Genomic DNA, 21347 nt, shown 5'->3' on the forward strand with positions numbered 1-21347 from the left:
TTCAACACAATGTGCAACTTATAACAGATAAAAATAAACGTGAATGAAAAAAAATATTCATTTGTTAAATTTAGAGTAACTATTCTTATACAAGATCACCAGTTTACAATGTATAAATTTGACATCAATATTTTACGATAAATCCGATGTTTTTAATATCACCCCCAACAGTAACATTACGTAATATAGTCAAATAGGTTAACCCATTATTGACTTAACACATCGCAATTGATATCCAGAAGACAATATAATAATCCCTAGACGTCGCAATCGAAACAAAAAATTCTCCTTTTCTATTACTTTATGAAGTAGCCGAAAATTGTGTGTAAATCCTTAATCCTAATATTTATTGTAGAAGAACTACTTAACACATAGAAAAAGTTTATATGTCTTAATCAAATTTTATTCTTCCTATGTCCATTCAAGATCTCGTAGCGGCCAGTGGGGGCCAGATGAAAGCATTTCTTAAATAACTAAAAGAACGGCCATTTCTCCCATTTGATACCGTTATCACCATCTGTTATCATTTCCCTGGCTTTGGGAATGTTTATTACACCCTTTTGTAGTCAGTGCCGTACTTTTCTTCAGTGGAACACGTACTTAACACGTTAGTAAGTATCTCGTGTCAGACAGAGGAGGCAAGAAAGAAACAATCACTTTCGCCCCACTGTTACTTGATACGCTCCCTTTCCTCCCTAACTCACCCCATTACATCCATGTAATAATAGGTATTTCCTCTTTTTTATGAGTTTGCAGCCTGCATATATGCATAGGAGATTGTAATAGCTGAAGTCTGGTAGATCCATTGATAAAAACTGTCTATTATAATCAATTGCCAATGTGTTTAAATGCATTACAATGTTTTATTTTTATTGTTTACAACTATTATAACTAAGGTCATATATGTACAATAAATGTTTGAATTTTAGTCTCCATATAAAAATAAGTTTATATTATTGACAAATTTATTCTTATACTAGTTCAAGTGTCAATTCATTAATTTAGACTGAAAATTAATTTATGAAGTAGTTTGGTCTTAATTTTTTTATTGGTATACCGGTGAGAAGCTGCGTTGAGCAGGAAGTACTAAATAATAAATATAATTTAATTAAACTTCTTAAAGCTGCTTACTAATTCAATTTAATATTTCTCTCAACAGCAATTACTTAAAACTGCGATAATTTGCGAGTAAATTAAGAAGACTTTATCGATTTAATTAAATTGCGTCGAACGCGTTTAACTTTTGACATTTTAAAACGAAAATCCACTTTCCTGTGTAGGTTTATCAAATAATTTGCAGAGTGAGTGAAACGGTTAGTAAGTAAAGAGTAATACTGGATTCCAATACTGAGACCCGAATCAGCAAAGATAATAATTTTCATGCGGGCTAAGTCGCTGCAAAGTGATTGTTACTGATAGGGCAGGATTAAAAAGTAAAGCACTGTATACAATACCTCGCGCAAAAAATAAGATAAATAACAGCATTTACTTTATTCACATAGTAATTGAGAATTAAATCAAAATTTAAACTAAATAAGAATGTGCAAATTTTCTCTCAAATAATATTTTCGAGGCGGCTTTTAAATAATTATTTGCAATTAAGCCTTGCTGAAAAAAAAATTCAGGTAATACAAAAAATATTTTTATTTTTCTCAACCATAACACACCTTTATAATATAGTAAATAAATAGCGTAACTGAACATTTTTATTTTGTATTGAACATTTTTTTCAAAGCATATTTGTCTACGTCGTGAGTTTAAATAATTTCGGGTTTGTGTATGCTCTAAAACCGTAAACGTCAAATCGGTTCAGTTTTTACTGATTTATTGTATGTCCCATAACAGTAAATATTGTTTTACTCAAGATAGCTCATGAACAAAAAAGTTATGTTAACCTATCCTAACAAAAATAAAAGTTAATTAAATATTTTAATAATTTACGCGTTCGATGTCGCGGCCACAGTTATATAAATGTGTTTTATGAAGTAAGAAAAGGATAAATTGTACTGCCTTGGGGCCCGGGCACGGTGAGTCCGACCCTGTTTGCAGATAAACACTGTCGCCGCTATTATATCATCCGTATTATCTGAATAAAGCTAGCTCTTTGTGTAATAACTATCTCCTTTTCTCGTTAGACTCGACCCCCACCCCCGTCCCGGGTCCAATTTATCAACTTTTTATTCCATCACTAGTACCCGCAATAATTTACCGCTGACATACAAGGATTTGGCATTGTTTTGGCAAACTCCCGCCAACTAGTCGGAGAAATCCATTTTGTCATAAGCGAGAAGTGTGTACGACCAACTCAAAAAATGAGGATCAATTATGCTGTAGTCTTTTTCGTGTATTTGCCAACTTTCATGAATATTTGTTTTATTACCTACTAGCTGTCCTCGCGGTTCGAACCGCATGATCTTTATAGCCTATGTGTTTTACTGATCTACATTACTAAACAGGTTTCATCAAAATTCGTTTATCCAACCATCCATCTATCCGTCCAAAATTTCGAGTTATTAGTTACTTTTTTCTTTGTATTACCCACGCTTCAATAAGTTAAACTATGATATTTATAGAATAGTAGTACGTAAATGTAAAAATATAATAGTTTTAGTAAATCGAGAAATTTAGAGATTTGTTGTGATGCATCTGTCCGAAGCCGGGACGGGTAAACTGGTAAATACGAGTAAATGTTAGTTCGTTACTATGTATATATCTCCTTTTTTCAAAAGGTTTACTATAAGTCGGTTACGATAAAATATTCCAGAAATTTCGTAATGTTTTTTTACTACACGTTATGTATTTATACAGAAATGCAGGATTTCAATTTTGTGTAATTTCTAACCTGGACACAGGTTAATCAGAAACATGACACTTAAACACTGTGTCCATATTTCTCTCCAAAACGCCGAGGTTACACTGTGCACATTTCCCTCCAAAACCAAGTAGGTGAGACTTTGCACACTTCCCTCCTTAAGCAGCGACGTTACTCTATTCACAATTCACTCCAGAAACATCCGACCACAGACTAGGTATAAAATATCCTATTTTATCTACGACAATATGACTTCCATATCACAGATTATGTAACAAGATGGCCGCTATATAACAGACGAGCGACGAAACGCTCAACCAACGCATGATCCCTTTACGATGGTTTCCTGAGAAGCACAGGATACTAAAAGGATAATCTCGGGTCGCTGGAACCTTATCGCTCTTACTCGTCTTTAGGTTTAGGGTCAAGGCCGTACGAAACTAATTTGAAATTACCATTATATTTCACTAAACAATAATATAATGCACGAATGGAACTGATATCGTAATTATATTTTTATTAATAAAATATATGTAATATTATGGTATATTAGTAGCATGTTCCGACTTAATTTAAACTTTTATCATGTTACGGTAATCACATAGTAAAAGCTTAGGTGAATTATTGAAGTTTAGTAGGAGTATAAATTTTTTATTACCAATAAATATGGCCTTTGTTAACATTCTAGTGAAGAATTAATTTAAGAGTTTATTCTTTACAAACATACAAAAATACGGTTTGCATTTCCTCTTTATATAATATATTAGTACAGAGAAGTAATAATAATAAGCTCTTGAAAGCAACAAAATATTGTTGACATATTGATAACATCAAGAACTATTAAATAAGATTGCAGTGGCTTCTGACATACGTCACTGTGGTAGACGTACACGGTCGCATAATAAAGGTTGGCATTTTTTTTTTGTTCTAATTAACTCGAACTTTTAAAAGTCATTTGAAAATAAGAATACAAATCCCGCTTAGCTTCCAAGAGCAATTGCTATGTATTATTTCAATAATATTTCCACAAAGGGTGAACGAACTGTTTATAGTAGATGTCCACAATAAAACATACGCTAGAATCAGGGTTGTCAACGAGGATTTGAGTATGAGATTTTTAGTGCAATATGTAGTATTCGTACAAGTTTTAAACTACAGAAATATATGCATTTATCTTTGTCTACTGTATTCTATTCTATAGAATATACTATATACTCTTTGAAGATATAATTTTATAATTACTATGAATTAAAATCAATAAGTCTTTAAGCGAAAATATATTATTAACGTAATAAAATATTTTAAGATTAAGAGGAATAAACTCAAATACTTAAACTATTTTAAAAATTTTTTTGTCTGTAGAATAAAACTATCAACAAGTAAAATAGATGTATTCTCATATTTTTTTTATATTACGATGGAGGCAATAAAGCATACGGCCCATTTGATGGTAAACATATACCGTAGCCTATGGTACCTACCTACCTACCTTTAAGAAACCTTAATATCCCCCTCTTGAAAAACTCCATGCTGTAGTCTCGCGAGAAAACCTCGACGCGTGTCGTATTGTATGTTGTACATTTGAATTTCTACAATAATTGAAACCACAGCACACGATTTTGTTTTAATTCTTAGTTTGCTTTTTATGATATACATATATTTAATGAGTATCTAATTATGATTATCAAGTTTTAAGAGCTGAGCATCTTGTTTAGTAAGTGTACAGAGAATTGTTCTGCTCGTTTGCAATATGAGAGACTTTTAAGGGTAGCAACCCTGTCGGGGATATTCGCCCCGTTGCCCTGTATTCCCAGTCGGTTCACGTATACACGTATACACGGCGGGCACCAGAAAGTTGTCACAAACAATAAATAAACAACATTGAGTCACCACCAAGTTTCGAGCGACACAGAAATATTCCACACATTTTCTTTAACAAAGTTTACAAAACGTAATAAATGACACACAATTTCTAACGATATTATTGTGATCTTTTTGTTTAATTTATTTAACATAGCGCGTATCCTGTTTGTCAATCAACTTAATAAAGGAGGAGGTTATCAATTAGAGTATTTTATGTATCAAACTTTATTCTACGGGAAAAAAGATTTATTTTATGTCAATGTTATTTCCTCATGAAAGATGTCAGTCTACATAACAATTAAGTGATGGTGTATTGTATTATGTACTCTTACAGACTGAATCTGAGGACTTGTGTCCATATCCATGGGGCACCATAACAATATATAACATTTAATATTTGTAATCTTATTAAAATAAAACAATCACTAAATTTTAATTGAATTTACCACAACCTATTATGTACGGTTGCGGGTAAAAACTGGAACAGAAGGGCTGAAGATTGTGACCAGTAGCGTGCCTTGATAGAGGTCTATGCCCAGCAGTGGACTGCAGTGGGCTGATGATGATGATGATGATTAGTTAAATTCTTATGCAATTGAATTACATAGTAGAGATGTAATTCACAAGCTAGTTACCACAAGTCAATTTAAAAATCTATTTCTAATTTAATGCAGTTTGTTATTAAACGTGTCATATCATAATTTGATATTGCGTGGTATTGCATAAAGTAGCCAATACTGTAGTTAATCCGCTTATTAGGTAAATAATTGTATGCGTTACTGAGTACTAACCTGTATACTGAATTTAGGTTTTACCAAATTAGCATAATTTCAAACTAAATGGCACCTATCCAAGATATATCGCTTGGTATGGCATTATCAAATATTTATATGAGTATTTCTTTTTGTATACTTTTTTTTAATTTACTCCTTTCAAGTTTGTACATTTAGTATTTAAATTTTCTCATTGATTGGAGAGATGGAAAATACTTGAATTATTAATCAAAAACTAGTCGTCTCTATATTTTAATATTCGCATTTCTTTTATCTAATTAAATAACAGTATAAAATACGTCGAATTTTCTAAAATTAATAATAGAGAACTTTTACAATTAATAATTTTTATACACATTGTAATCTTGAATATTTAAATTACCTACATTGCATAAAAGTCTATTTACTTCTTTAAAAGACATGTATCACATAAAACAGATATTTGTCGTATATTGTAATAAGTATTAAATTTTATAGTCAGATACGAGGGATTTTCTAATATTTTTATAAATCACACTTACTAATCTATGGCCTATTACTTACTAAAATAAGGAATTACTTAAATTATGCAGTATTAGTTGTTTGTTGGAATAACTTTGTAAGTTTAACGGATTTACTTTAGAAAGAACAACAATTGAGTCTCTTGCCAGTTCTTGTCGACTGAAACTGTCATCTTTACCCTACGGGCAACTGATTCACAAGGAAAATAATATTTAAAAACTTATAAAAAAGTTGCATAATCGTTTATATACATTAATAAATTATTAAGGAGTCGATAGAGAATGGGTAAACACCTAATCGTATCAAACTAGTCAACCCCAGTAGGTTAACAAGTTTAATACGATTGAATTCCATTGAATTTTTTTTTATATTAATATTAAGACACGTAAGTATATAATAATGCTGTTTATGTCAATGACTTATAATTATTTCAATATATAAGTCCTGTAGTCAAAACCGAGTTAAAATATTGCCAGACACCAGAAGCTATTATTAAGTTTACTTGTAAAATAAATATTAAAACTATAACATTCTTTTTAATACAACATGCATTTACAGCATTGTTTCCAGCCATGTCTAATAAAGATTTCTCTCTTCTTGTATCGATTAAATTCTTTACGCCGTCTTTGATTTTCCTCTGGCGCTAAACCTTGATAGCAATACACTGACTTATATTAATTGCAAGTGTCCGTACGGTGGCAGGGGACCGAGGACATTCGCCTGATCATCCCATTGTTCGTTGCAGCGATCTAAGCTAAGCGAACAAAGAAAAGCGAATGCATGCTTTGTCTTCTTACGTTCTGTTCTTTCTTTCGTATCATTTATTTGTATTGTGTGTTTTGTTCCGTAGGGCCGATTCTGCCAACGAACCACCGGTCACTAACGGACTGTCGGAGTTTGGAGAGGTGAGCAAGCGATTCTAAACTTTATTATCAATGTTTTATGTGTGCGTTTGCGCTTGGCGAATTCGGGTTTTCTTTGCCAAGCGATTGTGATTTTTAGATATACGGCATTTAAGTATACGCTTCTTTGAGTGTATAGAGTCCATTTGGTTTGATGAAAAGGAAACATTGATGTCGTTAATATAGAACAGAGCGTAGATATAAATACGTATAAGCTATAAAATGCTCCATTTGGGCGGGAATTTTATCAAATGGTCTTATGTTATTGGTTCGAGAATTTTCATAGAGAATTAATTATGAGTTTCTTTTAATTAGTCGCTTACTGAGTAAAGCCTGATCTAAAACGAACGAATGGCTCACATTTATAATTTTGTGTTTCTTTTTACGTACAATTTTTTACTTACCAACGTGATATTTTTCATCAAAATTATGACATTAAACAATGCCAGCTTAAGTAATAATCACAAAATATATACGACTTATGAATTTATCGTCGCTACTTTAGGACATAGAGAGTAAACTTATTTGTGATAGCAACATTAATTCATAATCATTGATTCATAATCAACACCTTGATATTAGTTAACCGAAATAACAGAAATAAAACAAAATATTTTTTACAGTATACTAATTATTATTTGAGTGTATTCATTAAATTGTCCTTAAAAAGCCCTTATTATATTTGCTGGATGGTTTTGTTTTGGCAATTATAATAAGTTGGTACATATAATGTACGTAAATAAGTATTTTGCGTCCTGATTTTGCCCGAAATATATTCAATTTAATGCGAAGTAATGAGATCTCTCATCTTCTAAATTGTTTATCAAGTATCAAACAGCTCTCTCAAGTACATAAGTAGAATTAATTTGTACCAGGAATTGATCTCGATACGTAATGATACGAAGATTCATGGTAAACAACATTATTATCTCTATAAATATAACATAAATGTTTAGAGAGAATTTTGTTGTTGTTTTCGATTGGTATTAATAAAATAGAATTGGTATATTGTTTTTTAAAAGATACATATGAAGAAATCATGTTAGACTTTTTACCTCTCATTTTATAAATCTTATTGACTTTACTGAAATTATTAAAATACACATTGAATAGTTTTGTATTTAAGTGAAGTTCAGATCTAATATTATTATTTAGAATTCAATTCATAGGCTTTATGGACGTGATGTGCCGATTATATAATGATTTTTATACACTCGCTCCAATGGTAAGTGCCAGTACAGTTTTAATATTCGAGGCAATAATAAACCGTATATATAGTATATTATAAGTATAGCCGAAGCAAATACCCTTTTCAATACCAGCTAAATTAGTCGCAATTAAATACATATATAGGATGAAAGAAACACGTTGCAGGAAGAGAATTGTACAATTTAATGACTCGACATAGCTAGTAGCTAGAGTTTTTGTTTCTTTAATAATCCATGGTATCGCATTTCCTTTATTAAAACTCCTTCCAATCTTTATTCTACAACAATAACCGACTTTATTCATATGGGGCAAACATAGCAGTAAACCTCTTTTATTGAAAATATAACGAACAAAATTCGTTCATAAATGGAGAATATATCGCGAAACGTGCAACAACTGTCGCACAAAAAAATTTTAAACCTCTATTTTGTAGGTAATGTTTTGTCTTCTGAAACAGGCAACTCGAAAAACAAACGAGATAAAACTCTGTACAGCACAAATTGCCAATTAAAACATTGTCACTGTACGACTTCATTCATTTACTGTGTACTAATAACGTTTCTCAGTCCCGTGGCGCGCAGAAATTGAAATAAATACCCTGGGCGTTACTCTTGAATCTCGTTAGCATGATATTAAATCGCCAGCGACCAGTGTCGCCAACCGTCCCATAATATCCGGGATCGTCCAATACTTCTGAAACAATCCCAAAGCCCGTATAATTATAATTTTATACTGGATTGCGTAGTTACTTGTAAAATAAGTAGGTACGTGGTGGCTGCCGTGATATCGCTTTAAAATAATACCATCACAATAGAATAGTAGAAATTTTAATGTCACAGAAAGACCGTCTTTATAAAATATGATTCAGAATAACAATGACGAAGTAACAAAAAGGTATTAAAATAAATTGAAAGTCACAGAGTTTTTTCTATATTTAAAACACCTTTGGACACCTTCGGAAGTAAACGATGATTTAAAAAATATATGACAATAATGTTTTTTAATATATGTACAATATATTTAGTGACAAGCAAAATTACTAAAAAAATTGTTTACAGTAGTCAGCATCTAACATAAATGTTATACAAAATACCTATAATATATATATGTTTCAACTGGCAATTTAATTATACCTGAGACAATTAAAGGTCCTTTGGATACATCAAAGTAAATGGCAGGAAAATTAATTCGCTCAGTTTATTTTTTTAACATTATTATAAGCATTCCTTTTTCAATGTATTATTGTTTGTCCTGATTTTCTTTTGTTCAACCTGGACAACAGTGCCGGTGACCGTTGTGCCAGGGTAATGAGCCCACCCAATTGCTTAATGGCGAATGTTGTGAAACTAGCTTTAAAATCCTGCTTATAATGAGTTTTTGATATTACTTTTAAGGAAGTTTAGTGTAATGTTTTTGTGATTGCTTCCATTTTAAGCGATACTGATATCGCTGAGTATTTGAGAACCTTTGTGGTGTAGTAATTTAACGCACTATCATGACTGCAATGGGTATGGGTTCGATCATACTATATTTCACATTTTATTTTTCTAATTTATAATAAGTTTTATTATAAATTAGAAAAATAAAATGTGCCTTTAGCAAATAAAATCACAATTTTAAATTATATAAACTTATAACAACTAATATAAACTGTTACAAATAATAAACGTTTCTAATTACAGCTGATAACGGACCTTTATTTTAATTAGATATCGTAAAATTTATTAAATCAGTTTAGATAGAGGATTTTAATTACTCATTATTATTTATTTATTTGAAAGCAACAATCGTTATATTTTCTTTTTAATATTATAAAGATTCACTAGCAATCTTCAACATAACAGTTTAAAATATTTCAAATACAGTTGATATGGTTGATATAATAATCCCAATACTTTGATTTAATCAACTTTGGACGTCTCACATTCTGCCACTAGTCTCAAACTAAGCAAAACTATTGTAATTAGGAAATTAATAAACTTAGAATTATGTCCCTTTTTGTAGATACATACATAGAACGCCTAATCCACACATGAATAAAAGTATTTGTGATGAGAGAGTAAAATTTAGGAATATATGAAACGTACATACTTAATACACAGAAAAAAATAACTACATGCATAGAATATACGTTAAAAAGCATTCTTATTACTATACATTAACATATAAAATATCATATCTAATGTTACTGTACTTAACCGCAGTTTTACCGAGGTTGTCATAAATAATCATTAATAGCAGAAATTATTTAAGCTCAATTAAAAAACAACCGATTGCAAAGAAGCGTATTACTTATTTGCTCGTATTTTAATTAACAATTCTTTGTCTTATTCTATAAGTCATTCTAATGGTGATTGCCAACAGAAAGTGGTGAAAGAAATGAACCGGCTGGGTATGCTGATCGATCTGTCGCACGTTGGTGACAACACCACCCGAGCTGCCATCAGGGTGTCGAAGGCGCCTGTCATCTTCAGCCACTCCTCTGTCTATAGTCTCTGCGCCCACAAGAGAAACGTTCCTGATGATATCATACAGTCTCTGGTGAGTTGGCGTGCTTACAATAAACTTAATAATTATTATATGCGTTCCATATTACATACAATTCAATTTTTTGCTGGAATGACAAAGTATAATATAAAAAAAAATGAAAACAGTCACCTATGTCCAAAAGGAACTAATATTTCAAGCGAAAAGTAAATGTGTCTTTAAAAATAATGAAAAGCAAAAAATTATATATAGAAAAATTAAGCTTAGAAACACATGGATACATTTATCTAGTTCTGTTTTAAATTTTCACTGAAAATTATATTGTGAAATATAATTAAAGAAAATTATGAAAGAAACAGAAGAAAATAAATATATTTACTAATATTTTTAAATACGTTACTATTTTATTTAGATTAATATACATATATTTCAATGTTTGTTGCGTTTTCAATTATATTGCAGTGTGCATGCAATTAAGAGCAATTTAGAAATACTATATAAAATACGTAATCTCGGTCAAATAAACACCTGTTTTAGCAACGGTTTACCACAGCTTGGCTTACACTTCACGCCCAAAATACTAAACAACTGTGATATACTTCAATCCTACACTTTGTTTGTGGCAACAAACTTGTTCAACCAAGGTATTCTAACTCGGAGCCGTTGGCCAACTGATCTTAACAACCCACCTGTTCTGAGTAGCCCGATCGCTCGGTCAGTTTGCAGTCCACACATGTACTTGAAGCTGCAAGCTGCTAAACTTTCCTAAACGAGAATAAAAGAAGAAAGTAAAAAACATTTATTGGCCTCCCTTTATGTATCTATCCCTTTTCTATTCTATTCTATTATCATATTTTTATAATGCCGGTGGTTGGGGTATATCGCACGGTAGGCTCTTAAAGAAGAGGTGCTAAAATTCTATTTTGTTTCACAGAAAGAAAATGGCGGAATCATAATGGTGAACTTCTTCCCTGACTTCGTGAAGTGTGCCCCGAATGCCACTCTGTCCGATGTCGCTGGTAATGTATTAATTTAACATATTTTGCTACCATCTAATGAAATACTAAATAATTTAAGATTGTAATGCTCTATGTAAGTTGTTTACATACCTGATTAAGAATGGACTAGGAAAAAATCTACGTCACATCAGTATAATATCTATAACCCTATGCCAAGCTCTTTGGCCAGCGTGTTAACAATATGGGAACTCCTTCTCTTATAAAAAAAACGAAGGGTTCGTTGGGATTACGTTTTGTTATTTTAGATATATACCTTATCTAATATAATATTCATTTGTCAATAGTCATTACTCAATTTTAATTTACTTTAGTATTGGCTCATGGGTTGAGAAGCGTTTAACTTTCAAGTTAGAGGTTAATTGATCTGTTACCTTAAGTGGGCGATTAAAGTTCAACTCGTGTCCACATAACATTGCGGTGAAGTCTACCCAACATGATAACGGTGACCACCCGTCGAGATTTGTTCAGACTTTCCGCTTACCGACCGAGCAGCCTTTAAATTAATTCGAAAATTTCGCTTCAATATTGGTCAGTCAATATTTAGAATCCCTCACACACCTAAACTTAATCCAGCCAATTTATTTCACAAACATTCTACTACCGTCAAACATAATCTTCCAATAACTAGGTACATCCAATGCACATATACATTCTGATATTAATTAAAAAATGCCCATTATATTTAGATGTTACTGTTAGATGGACTGTACTTCTCTTTGTCACCATTCTTCAATAAAAAAATATTACATACATGTATCTGTTTCATATCGCCAGTCCACTATGCAGTAATTTACTATATCTTATACGACCCTGTGTGCGCATAAAGCCATCCTGCTTTTAGCACACAGTAACATAATTCTAATTGCAAAAATTTTCTTGTTTGTTTTTAATAATATACAAAAAATATGACATCAGAAGAAGAAAAACAAATTATTACAATAAATAATAAACTGAAATGGTTCTTGGTCTACGGCATTATTCAATTATATGTATAATGATTTCTCTCCTCCATTATCTATCGGTTTACATATAAAACACAAACATTTTGTATTTTCTCAGAACCTATATCAAATTCCAAGCAAATAACCTGGGGGGCTCACGAGAAGGCGAAGGCATCTCATTTTAAAATTTTCTGCGTCGTTTTACAATATTAAAACTAGACGCCTCCTCAGTCATGTGAACGCCAATACGGTACCCCGTCATCGTCAGATGCCGCGGGCTCATACCATTTTTTCCGTTAAACTTATCCTTGACGTGGAATTTATTAGTTTTAACTTTATTTTATTTATTGTCACGGAAAAAATATACAGTTATATTTAAAACTATGTACATATGTGTAGCGGGTAATAAACAGAGGCATCTTAATACTTCTCATGTATCCGAGAGCAATAATTTAGTAAGTGCTACCTACCTACGCCAATACGGCACCCCGTCATGAGGTGCCGCGAGCTTTCGAGAAAGAACGCGCGAGAACCCTTTCCACGTCAGTTTCGTCATACTTACTCTTGACGTAAAATTTATTAGTTTTTAAAATAAATACATATTCTCATTTTCGCTGTTTACTTTCATGATTTTAATTTTAAACGAAACTTTAAGCTACTATGTTTCTAAATCTTCTTAATTTCACGCAAAAACTACTGAACTGATGTTGATGAAATGCGGTTACAGCTAATGTAATATAAATTAATGAGGTTTACTTTTAACGGGTCAGTATTTATCAGGACATTCCAAATTTTACGAAATAGTATGTTAATTCTACTAATAATATTAGTACTGCTTTTTGTGCTGTTTTGTGCTGTGTTTTTTTTATATCCAGTATCTGTCAGAACATTCCGGACCGCGGACCGTAAGGTAGGGTTACCTTACGGTCCCGCGGTACACACAAGTATCTGTAGGTTGTATGTACGTATACCACTGCGTTTCCACTTAGAGGTTTTGCGGTTTCGAACGACACTTCACCGCTCGTGGGAATACACCCTTTTTCGGTATAAAAGGGAAATTTTACTTTGACTCCTCAAAAAGCGTGTGCGGAACACGAAAAAAATGTGCTTAGCATTCGTTTGTCGACCGACTTCAGATGTTGGAGATTTCCGGTAGTTATTGCGAGATGTAAACTTATATGTAGGTACCGCAGATTGTATAACTGTCTCTGTGATAGTACAAACTATCACAGTTAGTAATTAAATAAAAAAAACAAGATAATCTCTAATATATAATGGTAACCCATGATATTAGGACATTCTTTAAAATGAAAATCAGAACTATTAGCAAAATATCTAGCTGCTATTTATAAAAATTACGAACTATTTTACATTTATAGCCATTAGGTACTAGCGTTCAGGCTAACTACGAGTACTAATTCATAATCTTTTTTAATGTTGATTTAGTACAACTTATGATCTGTTTTGTCTGACCATAATATACGAGAAGCTAAATATATTAATAAAAATTACTAACCACATTCAGCTACAAAAAAACAAAGTAGAAACACGACGTAATAAATAATAAAGCCTATTCCCCATTTCAAAATTAGTTTACATTAACTTGAATAAAAACATTGCTTGTTATTGTAGGTATAAAAAGTTTCAATTAACGATACCCGAGTCACAGTAATTCTTAATTAGTATTCCCCTTAAATTAGAGCTCTCATTTCAATTTTAAATTCGCAATTGCAATCGTAACATTGCATTTAAGACTCAGAGTCAAAGATTTAAATGTCAAAATGACGCGGCGTAATTTATTCTAGAATAAATTATGCTATCTTTATCGACGTAGAGTGTACTCTCTCTTCGCTTTCGTCATTCCTCTCGTTCTTACTTAAATGCCCGGAGCGATGTGATATCTAAACACGTTCGTTTTATGCACTTGACACTAGAGAATAAATTTAAAAATAAAATTTTGCCGCGAAATCTACGTACTATTTGATTTTATTCAGACCGAAAACAACCTGGCTGTATATATTATACCTTTGCCTTTCCTTAAATAATATTAAATAAATATTGCTAATATTAACATCAATCAGAAAATAATAAATACGTAATCGTTTTAGATCTAAAAATAAATGGACGCACTGTTTTATATAATAAATATTTGGTTCCAAGACTAGGTCCTCAGAACTTTGAAGATAAAAATATACCCTTTTTAAAGTACCAATCACAAGTAAAACAAACTAAATTGCATAAATTCTAATGATAAGTGCTACTTATTCCTTCCAAGAAGAGAGGTGTTTTATATAAAAACACCATGACTTAGTACAACTGTCAGTTTAGAATGTAGTTTAAACCGAGAATGTTTCTCAGTTATTATATTTTCACTACCAAAACATTTTTCTCTGGTTCACAATACTTAAATGCCAATGACAATTTTGTAAGTGCTAAATCGACCAATTATACTTTAATATTGTCTACGTTAAAATTATACAACTAATAAATAACTGTACTATATACTCAACTCTCTTTTATAAATAAGAAGATTTTAGACAGTTACGATACTACTACCATCATGTCCCTTACATGCAACAATATAGTATGATATTGGGATTACTTATTTTTAAACATTCGCATTTAATACATTAATAATATAGTTAAACAGGTCACACTCATAAATTAAAGGCAAATAAAGATATTTACCTCTCTCGACGTGACTCGGCACTAGCCATGCACACAAGCTATATAATTGCCATTATTAAAATTATTCGTGTTAAAACCCGCTTACAAGTATATTAATAATGATGTTGGATTGTCATTAGTTTAAAATAAATTTCGCTGCATAAAATATTTACGTAACTTTATTAAAATACATGCGCCTTTGATCAGTTAGCAAACACGGTTCCTTTGTACCTTTACCATTTAATATCGTATACGTTACCTTTCTACTGCGAGCACTTAAATATTTTCCAAATAACAACCTGATATCAAAAAGAATTTCATGTTTTTTTATCATAAATGAGGCAAAGATGTTACGTTTGCAATTTCTATGTAATATACGTAAATAATCCTCACTTTGCGACATATAATTGACACGAATATAATAATCGTTCAAATAAATGTAATGTAAGCATTTTAGAATATATAATAGTATATTTTGTTATCTAATATCTATTCAGAATGTAAATTAAGCTAAGAATAATATGTCTTCTTTCGTTTTGAACAAATGTTGTAGGTAGAACAAACTCTTAAATTTTCTAGATTTCGTATGAATACAAAAAATCAACCTATTAAAAAGACGATATTAATATAATATAGTAAAGAAAAATTCTTTTAATAATCGATTGATCAATAAGTGTGTAGGTAGTAATTCTCAAGGGTAAATAAATATAGTATAGTTAAAATAGATAAATTACGATCACAAAAGTCACCGATAGTACGATAAAATAAGCTGTGCAATCAGAAATCCAAAGACAAAGATTTGAGCTCTAATTATTTATTACCCTTTGCCCCAAAGCCCCTGACAGATTATCGGATTTGGTAGAGGTGAAAGGCAAAAGGGACCGAGCAGTAAATTTTCTCAGTTTCCCAAATTTATTTAGGTAACTGTGCTTTTCTTGGTCGTCTCGTCTGTTTGGTTAACTTTATACATATATCAGTATATTACTGTTTTATTTTAACAAAATGTGTTTTTTACTTAATAACTTAACATGATCCCCTTTAATCTTCTCCACCGGGCGATCCCTGTCCCTTTACAATTACAAAGCCATAAGTGGAGATTTTAAACTAGTGTTAACATTTACCAAAAAATTCTCTCTGCCTCTCTTTCTCACATACTGTTCTATATTGATGTACTTTATAAAACTGTAGTGCACCATTTTAATCTATTGTCAATAATTTCCGCAGCATATGCGATATAACCATTTTTTGGTATTCCCCACTTTTGATTATATAATAGAAGTTTTCATACGGATGAATTTTTTTTTAATATAGTCCAACACATATGTTCATCAAGCATAATGTAGAAATCTAATATTTCAGAGCCAATTCACTTAACCTTATATTACTCAGGTTATAAAGGATTTTTATCTCAGTCAATCACAGACAAATAGTAAAACGTTTCACAAGAACAGTGGTGACAAAGTATATTGCTATTGTCATTTGTGTGGGAACAGTTTCTCTAAGAGTTCTCCTGTAAATGTTCTCATGGGCACATATATCGGAGATGCAACTTCGCCACATCGGAGTGCAACAACAAATCCTATAAGTACAGTAGTTTACGGACAGGGGAGCGAAGTGTCTTCGACTTTGCCTGTAGCATCGAAGTCTTACCGACTAGTTAGTAACTCGTACATGTCTCGTGATGAAACTTTCTACAAAATAAATGGAAACAAATATACTTATTATTCTCATTATTCTCATTATTGAGAACATGCGATAACGTAATGTGTGAGGTTTTGTCATTTCGTTCAACTATTTTATTAATCTGTATAATGATGTATCCAAATCTTCGTTGACTAAGCTCAAAGTGTCCCAGATCTGGTATAATTTAGGAATTATTGTTTATTAGGACCAATTATAATAATACGCATTATTTAAAATTTTTACTTCTGGTGATTAGTTTTTTTACAAAATTAGAGGTACATTGATATATAAAGTTGTATGATTCATGATGTAAATAGTACGGTAACTTAATGTAAACTAAGAGAAGTTCTTGCTTGAAACAAGCGATACCTAATTAACGTTTTGCTGAATCTTAATTAGGAACTTGCCTCTTAGTTTAGTGACTTATTTACGGCGTAACACTTTGATTGCATATTTGCATATAACGACTAAACTTACTACTTGCTATGAAGTGCAGTATGTTATTTAAACTATTAATGAAATAGAACTAATTTTAGTTAGAAAATGCCTTAACACAAACACTTTTGAACAGCTTTATTTTTTTATTCTAAGACAAATTTCATGTTGCTCTTTTAATTAGGTGTTATTTAGCATTTGATTTTTAAGATTGTAAAATAGAATAAGAATAGAAAATCATTTATTCAAATAAGCATAATAATTAATTACATTGAAGCACTTTTAGATAGTTATTACATTTTTTTAATCTACCGCTTATTCGGAAAGCTGTCTCATCACAAGAAGAGCGTGGAAGAAACTTGCGTGTTGCTCTTTTAAATAATTTTATTAGTACTTTACATTTTTAAGTTTAAGTGTGTGAATCCAAACCATCAATTAGCACTAATTCAATTAAATACTCAAATAGAAAAAATATTGTGCATGAATACATATTGCCAAAGTTGACATATGTAATTAAATAGTAATTTAAGTAACAAAATAAATCAGTCATAGTTGTCAGAGCAGACCAGTTGCTACAGGCAGCACCAGTTCCCAAGTATTGCGGATAATGATAACGTATACCATTTATACCAACACTATATTTATTATATATTAACTCGATGAATGTCCTATTAATATGCAAACTGTCAAATGCGCGAAGATAATTTTGTGTGCAATTTTCTTTATATTTCTTTCCGCAAGAACTTTCTGCTAAGTATAAGCAAAAAAGATGAATAAAATCAGTTAAGCCTTTCTCAAGTTATGGCGAGACCAAGAAAAATATAGATTTATTTTTATAGATTCATGTATTTTATTTCAACATGATATAGTATAAATTTTAGTTCTAACATAGACCGGTAAATTGCTAAAATATTATTAACCTATTCACTGATCGTTTATATATTACATATATAGTTCATATATCACATACATTCATTTATATTATTTCTCCCTAAAACACATGTTAGATTTATTAATTTGAATAATATTGTTTTTCTTCTGTTCGGCTTAATATTTACAAAAAAAATAGGTTGATAAAACGCGTGAGAGGATTATTTTAGGTATAGAATTACTATGAGGTATATTCACTTATAGTATTTTATAGTGTTATATTTTATTATTAAAATATATCATCTATAGTGAACAACGCATCTACATAGTTCTAAGTGAAGTATAGTTGAAACTGTAGTCACAATCATGCAGGTTAGTGAATTAGAAATCTGATCAACATCAAGAAAGTCGTCAGATTCAGATCAACATCAAGATATTGATACCACTAAGTCAGTGGTATATTAGACTCAGGTAATGGGCCTAGTATCGTAATAAAATATTTTTCAAACGTCTATCATAAATTCTGTAGTGTGATATAAAAAATGTCGACTTCAAACTACGCACTTACGTTTCAAAATTAAAAGGACGTGATAATTATTGGGTGTTTGCAGCAAGCAACTTTTTAGTGTAGTATGACGTTCACCAATTTATCTTCTAGTAAATTCTAAATGTAAACTATACATTATAAAAATATTGCATTTGTCCGTAATGACCGATAGAAAAAAAATCGTATATCATTCAGTATGACATATATATACGCATATATCATTTAAAAATGTAGTATACAGCCTTACGTGAAATGTGTAAACTGAGTCTTATGAAAGCAAAACAGGTTTTCCCAGTCGAAACATGGCTTGAACACGCATCATTAAACTCTCGACAGCTACCTCTAAATTACCGCTCGACGATGTTGCCAGATAATTACATTTCATACATTTATTATAACTTTTAACTTATTTCAGTAAAGTATAAATAATATTTAAGCTTGAAATAGTTTTTATAACTGAAATTTTACATATATTACAATGATTTTTTCAAACAGTATCTAGGTATGTATGAACTAAATTTATTCTAAGACAAATATAGATACTTTAATAGTTGTTTGAAGTGTATATGGAAGATTTAATAATAATTATTTTGGTAACTGCCTCTCACCGTATAATAAAAGTTAAAGGAGCCTAATTTTATAATTATAACATCTTTTCTATAATCGTTACGACTAAAATAATTTGTAATATTATGTATTTACCATTACCAGAATGACAAACGAACTGACGGTCTATATTTTTACTGTAAAATTATTATCAGACTTCTAAAAGGTTTCTCATTAAATAATATTATATTTCATTATATCTTCACCAACTCTGAACCAAATTTAACCTGGCTCTTATTAATAGATTCTAATACCATAATTAATATAATTATAATTATATTTAAATCCCTATAAAATTATAAATATGCATATACACAGTTCTTGATAATTAATTAACAATAGCAATTAATCATAGCACCAGTTACATTTTTCATTCACAATTACTTGCATAAAAGTAACTTTGTCGTTAAAAGTGTAATTTTTCAGAAACACATCACATTTTAGGGAGTAAATTGTAACTTTTGAGCCTGGCAACACTGTCGTCCGAACTAGTTTCAAATTCCAAGTTAAATTGTGTCGGGTTCACAAGAAGTTTAGGAGTTCGTAATCTGCATCACGTGGAGCCGATAATTTCGAATTGCGACCGATTCGAATCTGTCTATTGTTTTATCTTTGCCCGAAAGTTTGGTGCCGATTCACTAAGTTGGAGAGACGGCGGAAAGCCCCGATTGCATTAAGAAGTGGTGCTTAACACTTAACTGTTTTAATTCGAAATTTATATACATAATACTAGGGACTCAACTTGGTTTCGCGCGAGTTTACAGGATAAATGAGAGCGACGTATAGTATAGCTGTATAATACTTTTTTATTTGTCCTATGACTTGGAATATGTATAATTTCAGAAGAAATATTTACGTAATTTCTTAGACACATAAAACCGCAGTGGGCCGTGTATTGTATATTATAATTATTACAAATTGTCCACCAAAAGTCTGCCCCACAGAAAAAGATAGCGTCCGACACTAATTAATACAGATTAAACAGTGTCGGTTATTTGGGACGTGTGCTAGTGTGAGTTGAGTCCACACAAGTAAGCAACAAGGCAATCAAAGCCAACCACAAGGGTGTCACATATTTGTCAAATTAATATACAATCTGCACTAATAGTGTGGCCATGTATTATAATATTATCAGGAAGGCTGTGTAAATAAAGCAAAATACTCATTTTATTCTATGAAGAGTAGAGATTGGATTGTTTGTTTGTTTGCACTGAATGGCCACCGAAACAACTGGACTTGTTTGAAAAATTATTTTACTATTAAAATTCTACATTATCCCTGATAAATATACTTGATAAAATATTTTTATCAAGTATATTTATCTATATAGTATATAAATACATTAGAGATCCATATGAAAACTTTGATAATGTAACCCAATATATGAAAAAAAAATATACCAAAAAAATATATGCTCCAAATAAATTATTGACAATAGAGCAAACTATGTACTACAGTTTTATAGAGGACATGAAAATATTTAAAAAATGACGTAATAGCATATGTCCGACTATTTCAGTTATTTCACAATAATTTAGTAAAGCCAGTACAAAATAAGTATTTTTCAAATTATTTGTATCTTTGTAATTTTTGTTAAATTACCCTTCTAAACCAGACTGCTTGTTTTAAATAAATATATTTTATTTGAATTTACTCTGAAATTACGATCATTGAGTATTAAAACTGTAAAGTTTTTATTTCGTATCTCTTCAATAGTTTACGTGTATCGTACACAGTTTATTCAGTACTTATGTAAATATTTTAAATACACGATACAAACATAATTATTTCTAACTTAATTCTAGCAGTAGAATAATTATTGCTCTCGACCCAATTGTAATCTCGTATGTAAGGTTACAAAAATGTATATATTATACATAATACTGAAAATAAAATAAGAATGAGTTTAATTATCAGAGGTACGGTAGGTAAGGTACATTATATACATATATTATATAATAAATACATGAAAAAACTGTATTTTTCATCAACTTACTTACGAAATAGCTAGATTATCGCTACGAATTAAATT

General features: G+C 30.8%; 1 protein-coding gene across 1 annotated transcript in view; it reads left to right on the top strand.

Moving 5' to 3' along the window:
• Positions 1-21347, top strand: part of LOC131849345 (dipeptidase 1-like) — a 185058-nt gene that overhangs the window by 157435 nt on the left and 6276 nt on the right. The window contains exons 7-9 of the mRNA XM_059199407.1: positions 6800-6854; positions 10425-10601; positions 11482-11566. Coding sequence (XP_059055390.1) covers positions 6800-6854; positions 10425-10601; positions 11482-11566 — 317 coding nt within the window. The remainder of the gene's footprint in view (positions 1-6799; positions 6855-10424; positions 10602-11481; positions 11567-21347) is intronic.

Source organism: Achroia grisella, unplaced genomic scaffold (assembly GCF_030625045.1).
Source record: "Achroia grisella isolate CSIRO2021 unplaced genomic scaffold, CSIRO_AGI_Agris_v1 utg640, whole genome shotgun sequence".
Taxonomy (NCBI): Eukaryota; Metazoa; Arthropoda; class Insecta; order Lepidoptera; family Pyralidae; genus Achroia; species Achroia grisella.